This window comes from Eutrema salsugineum, unplaced genomic scaffold (assembly GCF_000478725.1).
Source record: "Eutrema salsugineum unplaced genomic scaffold, Eutsalg1_0 scaffold_8, whole genome shotgun sequence".
Lineage (NCBI taxonomy): Eukaryota > Viridiplantae > Streptophyta > Magnoliopsida > Brassicales > Brassicaceae > Eutrema > Eutrema salsugineum.
The window spans coordinates 7,191,947-7,211,148 of record NW_006256414.1 but is presented as its reverse complement, the minus strand read 5'-3'; the positions used below and the strand labels follow the sequence as shown (position 1 = coordinate 7,211,148).

At 39.7% G+C, this 19,202-nt stretch overlaps 2 protein-coding genes and 1 long non-coding RNA gene across 3 annotated transcripts; 2 read left to right on the top strand and 1 right to left on the bottom strand.

Annotated features, from left to right (window-relative positions):
- Positions 1–1,031: 1,031 nt before the first annotated feature.
- LOC112088348 lies at positions 1,032–2,755 on the top strand. Its single transcript, XM_024158592.1, has 3 exons — positions 1,032–1,224; positions 1,266–1,807; positions 1,880–2,755. The coding sequence occupies exons 1-3, from the start codon at positions 1,032–1,034 to the stop codon at positions 2,753–2,755; spliced, it is 1,611 nt and encodes a 536-aa protein (XP_024014360.1).
- Positions 2,756–8,401: 5,646 nt separating this feature from the next.
- Positions 8,402–12,191, bottom strand: LOC112088345. Its single transcript, XM_024158588.1, has 7 exons — positions 12,163–12,191; positions 10,447–12,064; positions 9,737–10,362; positions 9,362–9,649; positions 9,187–9,280; positions 8,780–8,941; positions 8,402–8,689 (listed from the first exon to the last, which is right to left on the bottom strand). Exons 1-7 carry the CDS (start codon positions 12,189–12,191, stop codon positions 8,402–8,404), a joined length of 3,105 nt encoding a protein of 1,034 aa, XP_024014356.1.
- A 1,982-nt stretch (positions 12,192–14,173) lies between these two features.
- Positions 14,174–15,644, top strand: LOC18010000. Its single transcript, XR_002896558.1, has 4 exons — positions 14,174–14,428; positions 14,513–14,596; positions 14,685–15,107; positions 15,235–15,644. It is a non-coding gene; the product is annotated as an uncharacterized LOC18010000 (long non-coding RNA).
- Positions 15,645–19,202: the final 3,558 nt, after the last annotated feature.

Here is a 19,202-nt window from a genome sequence, read left to right as displayed (position 1 = left end):
GTGACGACCCAATTGAAGAAGAGGAAAACCTCCAATGGATCGAGCAGGCAGAGCGCGAAGACGAGCCGAGGAGAGAAGAGCGGGAGCGACTTCGCCAATCAAAGGGAATGACTCACGCACAAACGCTCGAAATCAAAGAGCGCGAAGACGAGCCGAGATACGCGCCATGAAGTCTCAAGTGCATAACGCGACGAGTGCCGCGCCCGAGATCGATTGAATGCTTGAAGAAACCCAGAGAACACCATTCACGGCGAGTATCACGGAGGCTAGGATCCCCGAGCCCAGGAAGGTGAGAATCTCATTCTACGCAGGAACGACCGATCCGAAGGCACACATCACAGCATTTCGGATAGCAATGGGACGAGCTTTCACAAAGAACGCTGCCAAGGGAGCCGCGCTCAAATGGTTTTCGAGACTGGAACGCAATTATATCGGCAGTTTCCAACAGCTCTCCGCTTTGTTCCTTAAGCAATACTCGATGTTCATGGATAGAGGAACTTCTGATGCCGACCTGTGGACGCTATCCCAAGGAACGAATGAACCGCTTCAGGATTACATGGCGAGGTTCAAGGCGGTCGTATTAAAAGTAGAAGGAATAAGCAATAAGGCTGCACTCGAAGCTCTGAAGCGGTCTTTGTGGTACAAATCCGAATTCCTACGGGAAATGGCACTCAACACGCCACAAAAAATTCAAGATGTCTTGCATCGGTCGTCAGACTTCGTCATAAATGAAGAAGAAATTAAGAATCTAGACGAACAGTACGAAGCAACGAAAGCAGCGATCCGGAGCTCAATTTTGACGCGCCCCTCGAAGAAAGGCAATCCATTAAACGCAGAGCTCGGACGAACCAAGAAGCGGAGGTGCCCACAACTACCATGTAGGCGCTGGACGCGGAAGAGGAGAGCCGCGCAGCAACACTTGGGTAAGAAGACCCACTTACTACGACGAAAAGACGTTCTGCGAGTATCACCAGACCTATGGGCACTCAACGACACAATGCCGAACTCTAGGAGCTAAACTCACGGCTAAGATGGTGGCGGGAGAGCTCCAGAATGCAGTGAATCTCAAAGACCTCGTCCCTAATGAGCCAAAAGAGGGAACCGAGCCGAGCGGCGCGGCAGAACCCGCAAATCCTCCCCGACGGGGCGATAACACCAAGCGCGACAGGAAAGGCGAACCCGAAGAGCGACCCGAGCCGAGACAAAGGATCAACATGATCATAGGTGGTTCTCAATATTACCAAGACACGGTGTCTTCCATCAAGGCTTATCAGCGCCGAGCCGAGCCGAATACAGTGATCTGAATACAGTGATCTCCTTCGCCGAAGAGGAAACGGCTAGGATAGATAGACCGCACAACGATCCACTAGTGATTGAATTGACGATCAGAGACCACGATGTAGCGAGAGTACTCATCGATACTGGGAGCTCGGTGAATGTCATTTTCAGGGAGCCACTCAGAAGGATGGGAATCGATCTCTCCGAGGTGACGGCGATCCCCAAACCTCTAACCGGATTTTCAGGAGAAACAACAATGACTATGGGCACAATTAGGGTCCCTGTGGTAGCCGGAGGAGTCACTAGGATCATCGAATTATGCGTCACCGATCACCCGGCAATCTACAATGTGATCATGGGAACTCCATGGATCAACGCGATGAGGGCGATCCCTTCCACCTATCACCTCTGCCTCAAATTCCCAACTCCAGCAGGCATCAAAACGATTTGGAGAAGCCAGAAGGAGTCGCGAATGTGTTGCTTGGCAGAGCACAAGTTCAGAAACCCCGTCACCGATGCACGAGCAGACGTAGATCGCAAGAAGCTAAAGACCGACCGAGAGCCTGCGAACGAACTCTCGAATTTCTTATAGCAATTATAGATCGCGGAGAGCCGCGAAACACGTGCCGAGCCGGTATGTGACGTGGTGGACTCGGTGTGCATAGACGAGGAGCGTCCAGAACGACGCGTTGAAATCAGAACTAAGCTAGAGGAGCCTCTGAGAAGCGAGCTTCTTTCCCTCTTCAAGGAGAACATCGACACTTTTGCCTGGACAACGGAGGATATGCCAGGTATAAGCATCGACGTGACCTGTCACGAGCTGAACGTGGACCCCACCTTCAAACCAATCAAGCAAAAAAGGAGGAAGCTCGGGCCCGAACGAGCTAAAATAGTTAATGACGAAGTGGAAAGATTGCTCAAAGTAGGATCAATCGCCGAGGCCAAATACCCGGACTGGCTCGCGAATCCGGTGGTTGTGAAGAAGAAGAACGGCAAGTGGCGGGTCTGTGTAGATTTCACTGAACTCAACAAGGAGTGCCCAAAAGACAGTTTCCCACTACGACACATCGACCGGCTCGTCGAGGCCACCGCGGGAAACAAGTTATTAACATTTATTCACGCGTTTTCTGGTTACAACCAAATCCTGATGGATCCCGACGACCGAGAAAAGACGGCGTTCATAACTGATCGCGGGATATACTGCTACAAATTCATGACGTTCGGACTCAAGAACACAAGGGCAACATATGAGCGGCTCGTCAATAAAATGTTCGCAGATCAGCTCGAAAAAACCATGGAGGTATACATCGATGATATGTTGGTCAAATCACTCGAGGAAAAAGACCATGTCGCGCATCTACGAGAATGCTTCGAGCAGTTGAACAAACACAACATGAAATTAAACCCGGCGAAGTGCAGATTTGCGGTTACCTCGGGAGAATTCCTTGGCTACCTGGTGACCCACCGAGGCATTTAAGCGAATCCCAAGCAGATCAAGGCATTAATCGAGATGCCCTCTCCAAGGACGATGCGAGAAGTTCAAAAGCTCACAGGAAGGGTCGCTGCGCTAAACAGGTTCATTTCCCGTTCTACCGATAAGTACCTGCCTTTCTACGACACCTTTCGAGGAAATAAGAAGTTCGAGTGGGACGAGCGATGCAAAACAGCTTTCCAAGAATTAAAGAGTTATCTGGCGAGCCCGCCGATCCTGGCGAAACCAGTTGAAGGAGAGCACCTCTTCCTCTACATCGCTGTATCTGCTACGGCTGTGAGTGGGGTGCTGATAAGAGAAGAGCGATCCAACCCATCTCTTACGTCAGCCAGACACTGACCGACGCCGAGATTCGTTACCCCTAGATCGAGAAGGTCGCCCTAGCCGTTGTAGTATCGGTTCGCAAGCTGCGCCCATAACATTCGATTGTTGTGCTTGCCATCCTCCCGCTATGCTCGATACTGCACAGCCCGAGCCAATCTGGGTGGCTCACCAAATGGGCCATAGAATTGAGCGAGTACGACATCGAGTACCGGAACAGGTCATCTGCGAAATCACAAGTACTCGCAGATTTCCTCATCGAACTTCCGATCGAGGCGACGACCGAGCCGACCCCAGACGAAGTATGGATGCTCCACGTCGACGGCTCGTCGTCTAAACACGGCTCGGGGATAGGAATCCGTCTCACCTCTCCCACCGGGGAAATATTGGAACAGTCTTTCCGCCTCAACTTCCACGCCTCGAACAACAAAGCAGAATACGAAGCACTGATCGCTGACATACGACTAGCGCAGGGATTCGGAGTTCGAAAGATAAGAGCTTTTTGCGATTCACAGCTCGTAGCATGCCAATTCAACGGAGAGTACGAGGCGAAGGATAGACAAATGGGAGCTTACCTTAGAGTGGTCCAAGATTTGGTGCAAAAATTCGACAAGTTCGAGCTCACACGAATACCCCGAGGTGAAAACACCTCGGCAGACGCCTTAGCAGCACTTGCTTCAACTTCGGACCCGGATCTCCGACGAACAATTCCAGTCGAATTCATCGAACGCCCAAGCATCGAAGAGGTAGAAGGAGTTCGGCTTATAAATCCTCCCGAGGAGGAACCAGAGAACGGCGAAGCAATCGCTATGGACGAAGACGCCTCACTAGCCGAGCTGGAGTATGGCTGCGATAAAGAATGGTTCAGAGCAATCCGAGTATATATCGCCGATGGAAAAGCACCATCCGACAAGTGGGAAGCCCGCAAGATAAGAGCTCAGGCTTCGCGATATGTCCTCGTTGTCTTTTCACTCGCTTTTGTTTCCCTTGCCCAAACGAAGAAGCACCTCGGGATGCCATGAGACGTTCTAATTCAAGCCTCGCCTCAAACAGATCAAAGGGAAACGCTTCCTCCTCAGCTTTCACTGCCGCATAATTAGCATCTTCGTTATAAGCAGGACCTTGAGGACGGCTTGTCGAAACCGACGGCTCGTTATCTGGAGAGCGAGCACTTGATGGACTTGAGCGATTCGACGCCTCGTCGCCTTCGGATGAACGATTGGAAGGGATCGGTGAGACAGACGCCTCGGAAGATCCTGTTATACCTCTCACCTCGGCGTCTACATGGCTTGGCTCGTAGTTAAAGAGCGAGTCCAACGAATCGTCGGAATGGTTCGACATGATTTACAGCTTGTACGGGAATTACAATAATACGCGGCCAACTTTCGTCGGAAAATGATCGGGGCGGCGGAGACCTCGGAACTCTAGTCGGAAAATAAATAAACTAGAGAGAAAAATAAGAGAGAAGGGAGAGCTACCTTTTAGTGAAAACGAATGGATCTGAAGATTATGAGAAGGAACGAAGGAGTTCACCTATTTATAGAACAACCAAAGTGTATGAAATCCGCGTGGACCTCGGGATAACGTAAACGTATTCAATGAAGACGCGTGAAGTCTGCGTCGAATGCGTAACCTCCTGGCGTGTCCGTCATACACGCCAACACATAAAGAACTAACAGCTGCTAAACGTTTCCCGTATGGAGCTGTCCAGGTAAACCGAGCCCACAACACAGCTATGGTTATCTGAGGATATCTCATCAAGCTGTGTGGACCGAACCATGCTTTGTTGATACGGCTCGACAATTTCATAAGAATGCCTCGTCGTTATCGTTAAACACGAAACGGCTCGGCAACTTTCTTAGAAAAACGCCTTGTCGTCGTCGTTAAACACGAAACAGCTCGGCAACTTTCTTAGAAAAACGCCTCGTTGTTATCGTTAAACACGAAACGGCTCGGCAACTTTCTTAGAAAAATGCCTCGTCGTTATCGTTAAACACGAAACGGCTCGGCAACTTTCTTAGAAAAACGCCTCGTCATTGTCATTAAACACGAAACGGCTCGGCAATTTTCTAAGAAAAACGCCTCGTCGTCGTCGTTAAACACGAAACGGCTCGGCAACTTTCTTAGAAAAATGCCTCGTCGTCGTCGTTAAACACGAAACGGCTCGGAACTTTCTTAGGAAAATGCCTCGTCGTTATCTTGAAACACGGCTCGGCGTTATAAACATAAACTCCTCGTCATATCTTGAAATACGGCTCGGCATTACTAACAAAAACGCCTCGCCGACGCCTTCGAACATGGCTCGGCGTTACCTACGCCAGAACGCCTCGGCATAACCTATGCCAAAACAGCTCAGTATTGTCCCTCATGTCAGTCACCTCGCCTCCATAACGGCTCAGCAATCTTGTTCCTGATGCGTATCGCCTGTTCTACTCGATGGTTAATTCCACGACTAGGAATGATTAACCTCGTCACTCTCACCTCCAAAACTGACGAGCTGGGGGCTAACTATTGGGGTCGGTTTCATCCCAACGAGTTTAAACCGCTTCAAGAATAAACTAACCATCGGGAAAGCCGGTTTGGCAAGGGTCGAACCCCCACACAGGAGAAGTGGGCCGAGCTGCACCCAACGTTGCAGATGGGCCAAGCCGTGAGGAAGCAAGGAGCAAACCAAGCCGTGAAGAATGACCTCATATGGGCCGAGCCGCACACGAGAGAAAATGGGCTGAGCCGTACGTAAGCGGAGATGGGCTGAGTTGTGCAAAAAGATGAATGGACCGAGCTGCTACCTTTCGCAATTGGGCTGAGCCGACTCTTCCCAGGTGGGCCGAACTAAAGTCTCGAAGGACGAAAGCCCATAAAAACCCTAGGCGAGGCATTATGGCGGTGGCCGCATGAAGCGATAAGGAAATATTCCGAAAATCTCGCCCGAGATTCTCGGCTAGGCGGTTTAAGGAGTTAGTATAAATAGGAGATCAACACAATGAATTATGTAACTTTGGCAACCCTAAGCAATAAAGACTAAACACTTTCACAGCAATAAAAACCTTCTTTCGATCTTACTGTTCTTGCGATTACCCTAGAAATTTCGGATCCCTTAAGTTTTCTTTACAAATTTTTGGTTGTGCGAGTTTTGGCTCACACAAAGGGCATAAAATAAACATGTGAAGAGAGAAGCCTTGTCTCGGCCAGACTGAAAGTGACTTGTCAAAACGGTCATATTGACCACGCGCCAAAGGGGGACCATTGTACAGACATCGGATATTTTATCCAAGACTTAAATTCCTTCGTGGGCTTTGCTTCATGATCCAGGCCTTTACTCATATTAAACCCTAAAATGCTTGCTCAATACGAAGGACGCGAAGCTTGAGTCACCTGCTGTGGGCAAAATGACCTGGAGCCGTGGGCTCGTAACATGAAAGACATAGGGCCTGGCTGTCATTCAGGTCCAAAGGGGGTGCTGCCATGCCAGCCCAGCAAGACTTCGTGGCCGATCTCGTAGAGATATCCGGTTCTCTAAAGGAGATTCGGCCACCATGAAGCACACTGAAACTAGCAGACCGATCCACAAAGGGAACCAGTCCTAGGCTGCATGAAATTCTGACGAGGTTCCTAGTGGACAGTTATACTGTCCGCAGAACGGCATGCCCCCTTATGATCCGGTTAAGGAGTTCCATTCCGGGGACACGACATCAATGGGCAGGATAACCCTCCATTGTGCTGGCCTCATCTGGGTAAACTCCCCGAATGTCGTTACCTATTATTTTCAGGAGAGCCAAAGAGGCGTATGGAAAGGAGAGACAGTCAAGAGGGAGAACTTCTTCTTCTTATATTCTTTTGGTTAATTCGTCTCCTTCGGTTTTCCTTCTTATTTTTCTCCTTTGCCAGGGAGCCTTGTCGTCCTTTTCTCAGCATCTGGTTTGTCTCTCCCATCTCCTCGCCAGGACTTCACTCTGTTGTCTCTTCATCTTTGCCTCTCTGGGAATTTTCTCTTATCCTTGGTGCGGTCATCTCTCCTTGGGGTTCGGCTTCTTTCAAAGATTTTCTTTTTTAGAAAAATCTTTTTTCTTCTCTTCTTTCACCTCATACGGCCTTTGGGGTGTTTCTTTCTGTGATTCCTCTTTTTACCCTTGTTTTTGCCGTGTATCTCACGCGCGTGCAAGGGTGTGTAGCCCTTTTTACTTTGTTTCTCAGCGGTGACGTCTTTCAATCGTCTTTTCTCTGGGCCGATTTGCCACCCTCCTTCCTCTGTGTCTCTGACGCTTCATCTTTCTTGACCAGGTGACATCATCCTCTTTTCCGCTTACTATAAGTGGCAGGGTCTTCGCCACATGGCTACTTGACTCTGCGAACTGCCGCATGTCTTCGCGAATGACCCAGTCTGACTTCTTCCGCATCTTTCTCGCCTTTTGCGGTTTCGAGTTTTGTGCGAGCCTGGGTTCGAGATCCGCACTCTGCTCCGCCTTTTGAATTATGTCTTAGAGTATGACATAATTATTATCATTTTGTGACAAAATTAAAATCATAAGTTTATTTAAAAATAAATAACAAAATAGCTTTAGTTCAGATAAACATCCAAAAATCCAGTTGAATGAATTACTTATTCTATATTATTTTTATTTTTCTCTAAAACTTATATCTGACGAAATGTTGCTGAAAAAATTAAACAATTTGTATATGCTGATTTTGGGAAGTCGAAGATGCTGTTGTAACAAATGTCAAATAACTATTGAGTGAGTTAAATATTTTTAATGCTATTAAAAATAAAAATATGCTAACTTTTTATTGACTAATAATATTGTTTTATACTGAGAACACATAATAGCACTACAGGAAAAATGGGTATTCTTAACGAACGAAAAACGCTATCTAGTTATATGATAGCGGTTTAGAAAGCGCTCTGTCATCCACCGCGATAATAGGTCCGTCACATTACATAGCGGTTTTTTGTATGCTATGGTTACGTCATATACGATAGCGTTATTTTCGCGCTATTTTATATTTAACAATAGCATTTAATTTATGTTATTTTTATGACATTTAATAGCGTTTTAAAATAATTCTTATAGCATTTTTATTATGTTATATATAGGTGCCAATTTTAAAGATTTTATTGGTTTTATTCGATTATTTAAATTTGAATATAAAATTATAAATTGTTAAAAATAAAACATATAATGCAAATACAAATTTTATTAATAATCGAAAGTAGACAACTTCAGATTCACTTCAAAGAAAAACATAATGATACCACATCTCAAAGTTCAACATTATTTCCCAAGTTCACACAAACATAAGCTTTTCACGAGTTCACACAAACATAAGCTTGTCATTAGGCCATGCAACAGTTGTACTTAAAGCATCAGAAATTACTTCTATTTCTGAATTTGGTCTCCACACTTTTGCATCTCCAATCTTTGCTACTTCTACCCATACCTTGCTAGCGTTCGGACCTAATGGGACAAAGTGGATTTTGTCTTCTGGATTGGTTGAACAAACTCTCCCTTCCGCAACGATTTGTCCAGAATTATTGCAATCTAACAACATACACTTCTTCTTCCCACCTGATTTGTTGGTGTCGATGCTGCAACTTACACTCTACAATTCAAACAAATGATACACTCTACTCAGAAATAGTCATCACCAAAAGCATAAAAAAATATATATACTTTTAGAGAATAGTTTTACCCCAGGTGATGATGCTACTGGCGATGGTCTTGTTGGAGGTATACAACTGAGCACTACCTTCTTAATAGGCCATGCGATAAACTCACCAAGTGCATCACCCATCATGAACATTTCAGTTGTAGGTCTCCACAAATAACCGTCTGGTTTGACAACCTTCTCAACCTTCACGATAGCAGCGTTTGGTCCGAGAGGAATATTGTTAGCCCATTAATGATAAAACCCTTATATGTATCAGCTGTATTTCTCGGCCCATAAGCTAACCATCTCAGTTTGCTCGAATGCTCCTCTGAGTTAGCAGGGATCTAAAGAAACAAATTTTTAAATAAATATGAGTTGTATATATGGTCAGTTAGTGAACAGATTTGTAAAATGACAGTGATAATTGTTACAAAGACCTTTTGTTTTACCCATTGTCCGAATCTCTCTGCATGAAATTTCCATAACAGAGTTTCACTTCTGGCACATCTACCATCCATTTCTTGCAATTCTTCCAAATGCATACTTAGACAATAAAAAAACAAGTTAGTTGTATACAGAATTAGTATTTATAGTTATGAATGTTAAGCGAAATTGGAAACTTACTCAACATATGGTGTCATCACTGCCATGTTCATCAATACATAACGGTGGGCAATGTCTCGTTCCTTATCAGTAAGTACCACTTGGGCTGCCTTATGCAGTGGACGGCCTTCAAGTATGCTTTCAGAGGACACCAAATCTTCATTACGCTTTGTGGTTTCAGGAACAGTTAAAGAACTCTGAAGGAACTCCATACAGAATTCAATACATTCGCCAGCCAAATAACCTTCAGCCATACATGCTTCGGGCCTTGCATAGTTCTTTACATATGACTTCAACGTTTTCATGTACCTATATATATAAGCATATAATCTGTTAGTTACATAAACACGCTTCAGAAGAAATTGAAATCAAAGGCAAAGTAAAAGTGGTGAGTACCTTTCAAATGGATACATCCATCTAAAGTGGACAGGTCCACCCAACCGTGCTTCTCTTGCTAGATGTACGGGAAGGTGGAACATTATATCAAACAGAGATGGAGGAAAATACCTCTCCAGTTCGCACATTGATTCAACACACTCAGTCTCCAATGTTATTAGCTTCTCAGGATCAATAACTCGCTGACATAATCTGTTAAAGAAGCTGCACAGTCGAGTCACTGCAATCCTAGGTCCATTTGGTAGCAACCCTCGCAAAGCAACTGGTAGGAGGTTTTGGAGCAGCACGTGATGATCGTGAGACTTCAAGCCACTAATTATGGGAGGATCCACTGAAACACAATTGGCAATATTTGCACAATATCCATCAGGTCCTCGGAATGAACTTAACCTCTTACAAAATCTCCTTTTCTCCTCTTTCGACAGCCAATAAGAAGCTGGAGGTAAGTATGTTCTCTTCCCTCGGTTCTGAATGTGTAAGTTTCCTCGAATCCCCATATCTTCCAAGTCTTTCCGTGCTTTCAAACCATCTTTTGACTTAGGACTTTGCATCAGAATCGACAATATAGCATCACACACGTTCTTCTCCACATGCATAACATCTATGTTGTGACGAACAGGCATGTCCTAAAATAGAAGAGAAATACTTAGATAAAATTATAAAACAAACATTATTATGAAATTTTATTAAAGAATTAGTTCACCATTTACCTTCCAATAAGGTAAATCGAATAGAATGGACCGTTTCTTCCATCTCCAATTGTCATTCTCTTCACCATTTTCATCTTCTGAAATCACATCATCTTCACAGACTCCTTTCCTTTTTCTTTTGCTTTTTTTCTCAAAAGGTTTTCCGAAATCATTTCTCACATCCTTAAGTAACTCAAAAATGTTGACTCCACTTTCAATCCTACTCGCATTCCCTTCTTCCACTGTGTTTTCAAACCATTTCTTTTTTCTTCTGTAAGGATGCCCAGGTCTAAGCCTTCTTCGGTTGCCCAAATAAACATGCTTTCTACTAAATTTCAACCACCTAAAGGGTGTATCCTTTCCACACACGATACACGCTTGTTTCCCTTTCACTTTACAACCAGCTAAGCTTCCTAATGCAGGATAATCGGTGATACTCCACAATAACATTGCTTTAAGTTGAAAATTCTCCTTCATAAATGAATCGTAAACCACAATACCTTCATTCCACAAGTCCTTCAGATCATCTATCAGTGGAGCTAGGTAGACGTCAATGTTGTTGGAAGGTGATGTTGGTCCTGGGATCAAAAGACTCAGTATTACATTATCTGCCTTCATACACAACGTTGGATGCATGTTGTAGTTGACTAATAAAACCGGCCATGTGGTGTACTTGCTGTTCTGAATGGAGAATGGATTCATCCCATCCGTAGATATACCCAAGCGTAGGTTTCTGGGTTCAGCTGCAAATTGTGGCCATTTTTCATTTACAGTTGCCCAAGTAATTGAGTCTGCCGGATGTCTCATTGTACCATCTGAACTTCTGTTGTTGAAATGCCAACGAACGTCTTCAGCCTTCCTTTTGGATCTAAAGAGTCGTCTCAATCTGTCTTTGATAGGAAAATATCTGAGTACCTTGGCTGGAATCCCTTTCTTTTCCTCGCCAGTACGCTTATCCCGAGCCCATCTTGATACACTACACCTTGGACAGCTTTGCATATCCTCGTATTGCTTCCGGTATAGAACACAATCGTTCTTGCATGCATGAATCATATCATATCCGAAACCAAATATTTTTAGGAACTTCTTTACCTCATCTGTTGATCTCGGTAGAACATTATCTGTAGGAAGCATATCATGAATCATCGTCAGAAGCTGATCAAAAAATTTTTCTGACATTCCACTCTTCACTTTGATGCGATAAAGCCCCATAATTGCAGACACCTTAGTGTAGTTGAGACAGCTAGAGTATAGTGGAGTTTCAGCATCTTCTAGCTTCTTCATAAAGTCAACCTCTTCTTGACTATCAACATCATCTGTCTCATCTTCAATGTGGCTCGTCGGATGTGAATCAGCATCAAAGAAAGCTGTCCTAATCAAGTGATAAGTTTCTAACTCAGAGTTCGGAGCGTCAGTTGGCTTATCAGTCCTAATATCCCCATGGTTACTCCAACATGAATTCCTCTTGTATTTCTGATCCATACCCCTAATCACTAGATGCTCTAACACTTTATCTATCTCCTGATGGCACAAATTTCGGCAATCTATACAAGGACATAACATCTCAGTAGGATTCCCTAATCTATTTGCTGAATCAAACACAAACGAAGTTGCCCCCGACACAAACTCATTGCTAGCCCTTCAAGTGAAAAAAATAAATCAAATGGTTAATCACATTTTGAAATACTTGTCTTTTGAATTATATACTTAGAATTTGAAAAATAAACAATTTCATACCTTGGAAGCCAAACCCAAGATTTTTCCATCTGAAAAAGCCTAAACTTGTGCACAGCTCCACGACCAAGTACAACATAATAAAAACAAACTTAAAATCAAACTGATGTTCATAAACTGATGTTCATAAGCAATGAAATACACAAACGCAATGGAAACTCCAAAATAAAGAATACAAACAATTCCTCACCAGACAAATTAGGCTCGGGTCCTTTGATTAACTCTGCCCAAATCGAAAAATTATACGCAAATTAGAAAACTAAACCCAGGAGAAAAGTAGATCGAAAACTAAACCCTGAAGAAAAGTAGATCGAAAACCATGCATGTATACCTGAAGTTGAAGAGATTGCTGGAATCGAGAAGAATCTCTGCGAGAAGAACAGCAACAAAAACGAATTGATTAAAGGAAATTGTAAAACGATTTCAACAGCAACAAAGACGACACTAGGACTATCAATTACCTTAGGTAATGAGAAATCGAGAAGAATCTCTGTGTGACCCAGAAGAACCGTGAAATTGGAGAAATCGACAAGAATCTATTCGTGAAATTGGAGAGTGAGAATTGAAAGTGAGGTGTGCGGGAATGAGTCGAGAGAGAGTGAAGAGGAAAGTTAGAAAAAATTTAGTTAGGTTTTTCTAATATTTCATTTTTTAAATCTACGCGGGACTTAAAAAAATTTCCCGGCTCACCTAGTTTAATAGCGTTTTATTGAATCTTATGCTATCAATTATTGACCGCGAAAACATAAAAAATTTCCCTCTAACTTTTTTTTGTATCCCCGACTAATTTATAGCGTTTCTAAGTAACCAACCGCTATCTTTATTTTAGCATATGCTCTACCATAGCATAAACATAAAAAACGCTATCTTCATCTGCTATAAATAAGCCATATTCTTGTAGTGTAGAATAGAAAAAATGATTACAAAATACAAAAGAAATAGAAAAAGTTAATGAGTGGGGTTTAGGGTATAAAGGTATAGGGTTTGAACTATATTTTCATATTTTTATTACAATAGAAATTATTAACTTCTTGGATTCAAGAGTGTTTGTTTTAGAGTTCAGAGATTTACACTTGTAAGATATTTTTGTTATTTCTCAGGTTATAAAAAAACTATACCACAAATTATTGTTTCATAATAAGAGCATAAAATGGAATAGAAAAAACTAGTCCAATATATAATAAGAAGAAAAATTTAGTTAATTTTTTATTTATAGTTTATGGTATATAATTTGGGATTTAAGGTTTAATGGTATAAAGTATAGGGTATAGGGTATAGGGTATATATATAAATTGGAAATAGTTGAAGAAAAAATTCATTTCATCTTCTCCTTAACCCTTTCCTCTTCTCCGTAATCCATAATTTGAATCATTGATCTATATTTTTTTTCTTCTTCTTCCTCGATTCATCTTCTCGAAATCTGAGAAGCAGAGATTGCATCAATAGTGGCCCTCTGCTTCAGCAATTCTCTATGAGAAAAAACCCCTTTTTCTCTTCCACACCCATCCTTGATTTCCTTAGATAGGTTTCGTTGAATCGCCAACGGAACAGAAGTAAGCCATATTGCTTTGATTTTTTTTTGCTTGTTTCTGGGTAATTTCTCTTGTATTCAATTTGGGTTTCTTAAATCTTTATTCTGGGATTTGAATTTTAAGGAGTGGATGGGTCGATTTGTGTGTGCGTTACTTTTTTTCTTCTATGGATTAGCTGATTATTGGGTTTAATTTTGTGTCCTGGAGTTCACGGGCTTTGAAGACGATACTTTTATTATTTGCTCACTAATTATTTTTCCACGTAACGGTTGAAAGATTTCACGAAGATCCGTGTTTCAGGAGTGTCGTAAAACCATGTTTATTGCAGATTTCTTAAGTGGATTTCTTAGCAATAATTGAATCTAAAATAAATAAAAATATGAACGATCCTTATTTAAGAAACATAAAGATCGGTTCTTATGGTAATGTGGCACGCATTGGTTGGTTAGGGGAGAAATTCTCTCTCCTCTTCTCCTTTACTCGTCCATGTATCTCTGATTCATCTCTTTAGAAAAAGCTTATTTCTCTCTCTTCTCCTTCTTTAATAATAAAAAATGCTTAAGAAACCATATGAGTTTCAGCGATAAATATGCTTTAAAAGCCCAGCCAAATATGTTCTCTGCTGTTGGGGAGCCTGATCTCTGAAACCCCTTTCCCCAATTTTCCCTTCCTCACACCTTTACTTTGACTACATCGACGATGAAGACGACTGTCTTCTCACACTTCTGTTAGCTTTGGTCTGATTTTGAATTAGATAGTAAAGTTTGTATATATATGCGACGAAAAGAGTAAAGAGTGTGTTTTTGACTTGTTAAACACAGCTAGCTTTGGATCCTAGAATCGTAGAAGAAGATTGCAGTCAAGCGTTTCACAAGAATGGGTGGCTTGATGCACGACAATTCCAGGTACCACTTATATCTTTTGAATTTCTACTTTGTTTCATCCTCTTGTATATATATTCTTAATTTTGGGAATGTGTTCTTCCTCGTGCAGGAGGAAGCTAAGTCGGTTAGCCAACTGCAGAATGAGGGAATGGCCTAGTTCCAGTTCTTCACCTTTCGATTTTGCTTAGTATCAACCTGAGTAGATGATTCTTGGTGAAAACAGAAAAACAAACTGGTTTGATTACATGTGAACCTTTGACAGGTTCAGAAGTTTGAGCCAAACAACCCTAAGGACAAAGAAGATAATGCTTCAAATTCTCCACTAAATGTAGTAGTTCTTTTCGATTTGAAAGATATTGTTTCAGTCTCTTAATTTTGATAGAATTATACAACTGTTTAAAGCCAGGAATGTACTCACCACAAGATCTATATCAATGGCTAACGAGATTACAGAGGAAGATGACCAACTGGGTGACCAGATTCGTGAGCTAAATGTCTCCTTTTTTGTTACATATCGGTGATATGTTGGCGGGTAAGTCACATTTAAATCCCATTCTAGATTTTGGTTTCTATGCCTACGTTATAGTTATTTTTTGGCTATTGATGTGAGAAACATTTTCAATTAAAGTTCGTAGCTTTATTGATTTGATCCTTTATAGGTAAATACAAGATCTTGAAAAAAAAGTGGAACCAGAAGACGATATATGCCGGAACAACTGGGGAAGCTCTTCCTCTTATTCTTCAAAGTTGTGTGATAAGATTTCTTTAGACGAAATCAGACCTTGCAAGTTTCACATCACAGCAGAAGTGGGAAGATGCTGCAATCTTGGATTACGAAATGTGTATTGAGCCAAATTTGCAAGTTTTAGACCAGATGAAAGCTTCTTCGAGAAAAGACAACAACAAGTTTGAGATTTCCTGCAAGGGATAAAGGTCAAGCTTGAGATCCGAGGACGATGCTGAGCAACCCATCCTTTATTTACAAGTTTATATACAAAACCTTACAAAAGCTATGTAAACTTATTTTTTAATTATGTATGTTTACTTTGTAATACTGATCTTTTGTATCATGGCTTCATTTATGAAAATATAGTTTTTTTTTAATATGCTAGTTTATCATTAGTTAAGTAGTAGTTAATTAGGACGAAAAATAGTTGCAAATTAAGATCGATAGTCAATGTTCTTTATGTCATTACTTGTGACGATTTGCAAATAAAGTATTGTCGAAATAAATGACGTAATTGATATTATGTAAGTATAACGAATAAGCAACGATTCCGTAGTCATTATTTGTGACGATTTAGAACTAAAATTTCGTCATGAGTGATAGATTTGGGACATTATAACAGTAATAAAATATGATGGTTTGAAACGTTTTTTTTATTCTTTAATTGATACAGTTTTGTTATTTTAATTTCTCGTCACCGTTGATGACGAAGTAGTTACTAGATATATTAGTCACAACAAATGTGACATTTTTATTATAGAAAAAAAATTTGACGATTGTATTATGACTGTCCAAAAAACGTCATAACTCCGTCACAATAATTTTATTATTACGAAAGTGTGCTTATTGTAACGAATTTATTGTTATAATATAGTTATTTTCTTGTAGTGCAGCTACTCTGTTTCCTCCTCTGTTGATCCATTCGAATCGCATGTCTTCGAAACGTCGTTGCCAAAATCGAACTTCACAATCCAGTTTTAAAGGCCAAAGATTAATTTTCTTCCTCTGACGAGTTCCATGACTGTATGATTATCACCTTCAAAGATTAATTTCATGAATCCTCTACTCCAACAATGTTGCATTGCTATAATTGAAGCCTGAAATTCACTTTCTATTGCTCTGTTGACCTTGTTTCCTTGAGCTTGTCCTGAACCTCGATATATCCCATTTGCATCTCTCAGGATCCAACCTGCTTTTGAAAATGAATTGTTATTCAGTAAATAACCATCATAGTTGCATTTGACATAACCAGGCGATGATTTTTTCCAATGCTGTAGTCCTTGTTCCTGATGTCTTCTTCCACTCTGAGGGCTCATCTGCATGGTATTTTGACACTCAACATTACTCCATTCAACTGAATCCTGCTTAGCAAGTCTCAGTGTTTGTCGCCAAGGAATGTTTTGTTGTTGGAACAACAATGTGTTTCTGCTCTTCCATATTCTCCAAAGAGTCCAGAGAGGCAGGTGTTTGTGGAGAGAAAGTGTGGAATCGGTATTGTAGGAAATGCAAATGTCATCAAAGCTTAAAGCAGGATCAGCAAGTAGTCCATCTGATATTCGTGAACCTCTCCATATGATTGTTGATAACTTTATTTTTAAATTTATGTATTAGATATTTTCACAGGTGATCTCATTTCGTTTGCTATTTTTTTTTATAGATAATAAAATATTTTATTATATAAAGGAGAATATATAATAATCAAGCAAGGCCCATGTTAGGTTAATGTATAAAATGATTATTATTACATTAATATTTATGTAGAATAGTCTTTTTTTATTAGAGTCCCATTACTTTGTGTTTAAACACATTGTAATTGTTGATAATTTTATTTTTAAATTTATGTATCATATTTTCATGGGTGATCTTATTTTATTATTTTATTTATTTATTTTTTGTTTTTTCTTTTACATATTATGAAAATTAAATGATAAACCTGCATATATCTGGGTACTTATCTAGACCAGAAATATTATATTAATTCATAAAGTGGTTATTGTTATATTAGTATAATTATGTTAATATAGTTATACTTTAATTATTGTATTTAATTATTTTGTGTGTAAATAGTTTATAATTTTTAATAATTTTTTTTTAAAACCTATGTATTACAGCGATGTTATATATTTTTTTTTCTTTTTACTTTTCACGGGTGATAAAATATGAAATTATAAACTCTCATATATGCAGGTATTTATCTAATTAAACTATAAACCTATATATATATATATAAATACTTATCTAGTATATATATCTATCTATAGTAATTATTGTTGTGTTGATAAAAAAATATAAATTAAAATATAATATTCAAAAGATCATTTTACAAATAAAAAAATTTAACTCCAAAATGGTGTAGAATGTGGGTTTACTCCAACATATATAGAAAAAAATCATTTTTATTCCATTCTAAAGTGAAAAATGGAATAGGATTAGAAAAAAATTATTACAAAATAGCAGTTAAAGTGAAATATAGAGTAGAGTTGGAGATACCGTAAAATGGCTTTAACACTACAACAATCTTTATTTTGTATGAAAATGATATTTGATTCAGTAGAAGAAATAAACTAATGCTAAACATTAACTTTAATTAAAAAAATTACATTTTAAAATAAACATGAATTTTTATGTTATTTAACAAAATAAATTAATCTAATAAAATTTCTTTTATAGGTTAATGATCTTCAATATATATATATAAGCAGTAAAATTAAAAATAATTTTTGTTAACAAATACTCTCTGAAAATGATTTTTAACAAAAGCTAATCAGATAATAAAAACCTTAATGATCTTCTAAAGATCTCTACCAATCAAGCTAGAGTGGCTGATTGATTGTGATAGTACACAATACCAGGTTATGAAGAAAACAACGGAAGACACTTTCATATCATGGCATAAATGATTACACTTTTTATGTGGAATAATCGATTAATTTGCCCATACCAAGTTGGTATGTAGTCTACACAACACATCACGTACTACTGTAAAAGGGCAACAATAGCAAAATTTTCCATGTACAAGTATTTATAATTGCAAATATTTTCTTACAAAAAACTAACAAAACTTTAAATTATTGACTGTTTGTGCAAAGTTCCCTTGACTTTTTTTTATCATGTTACACAATCTTAGCCAAAAACCTTTTCTCCTTTTATATACTAAATGAATACTTGCATATATAGACAAATTTTTTAATTATATAAACTTAATACCATGCAAAAATCTATTGATTATCCCTATTATACATAATTAAAAATAGAGAATTATCAAACAATTGCGATCTTGTGCTTCACCTCTCTCAACTCCTATGAAAACTTCCTAGCTCTCTCTTAATCACAATCATATAGTGTTCATTATTCACATATTTAGAAATCATCGTTGCAACATTAGGATATTCAATAATTTCTAAATTCACTTTGTAAACTCTTTTGCTATTTTGGATTTGTATTTTTCTCAAAAATCTAATTAGACAATAACAATTGCCAATGAAATCACCATAACACAACTCTAATTCATTCTCTCTAACACAACACAACATACACACACAATACACACTCAAATAGACTCTTTAAAAGATAACGTTTTACAAAACTCAACTCTTCCTCTGTTCCACTTAATTATCTTCCTATATGCTTAGTGCCAAGATTTAAAAATCTTTATTTTTCGAACATTATATTAGCAGGTCATAAGCATTTAGATGGAAAATGAGCAATACAAAAACAAACCAATACAAAATCAGGTGATCATTTGTAAAAAAGTCATGAAAAGCATATAGACTCTCATTGGCGGTCTCCGTGAGGGCAATTGTATAGTGGCTCTTTAGCCTTCGCATGGATCAATTTTTCATGTCCACTGAAATAAGGAAGTCGAGAGCTTTTATAGGTCGTCTCTAATTCTCTATTGAA

Excerpts from the sequence above, each read along its gene's own strand:
- LOC112088348 (XM_024158592.1), top strand. The coding sequence starts at position 1,032 with ATGGTGGCGGGAGAGCTCCAGAATGCAGTGAATCTCAAAGACCTCGTC. Across the intron at positions 1,225-1,265 it reads AAGGATCAACATGATCATAG|GCTTATCAGCGCCGAGCCGA; the intron begins GTGGTTCTCAAT and ends TCTTCCATCAAG. Across the intron at positions 1,808-1,879 it reads TCACCGATGCACGAGCAGAC|ATCGCGGAGAGCCGCGAAAC; the intron begins GTAGATCGCAAG and ends TAGCAATTATAG.
- LOC112088345 (XM_024158588.1), bottom strand. The coding sequence starts at position 12,191 with ATGGAAAAATCTTGGGTTTGGCTTCCAAG. Across the intron at positions 12,065-12,162 it reads TCTTGGGTTTGGCTTCCAAG|GGCTAGCAATGAGTTTGTGT; the intron begins GTATGAAATTGT and ends TTTCACTTGAAG. Across the intron at positions 10,363-10,446 it reads TCGATTTACCTTATTGGAAG|GACATGCCTGTTCGTCACAA; the intron begins GTAAATGGTGAA and ends CTTCTATTTTAG.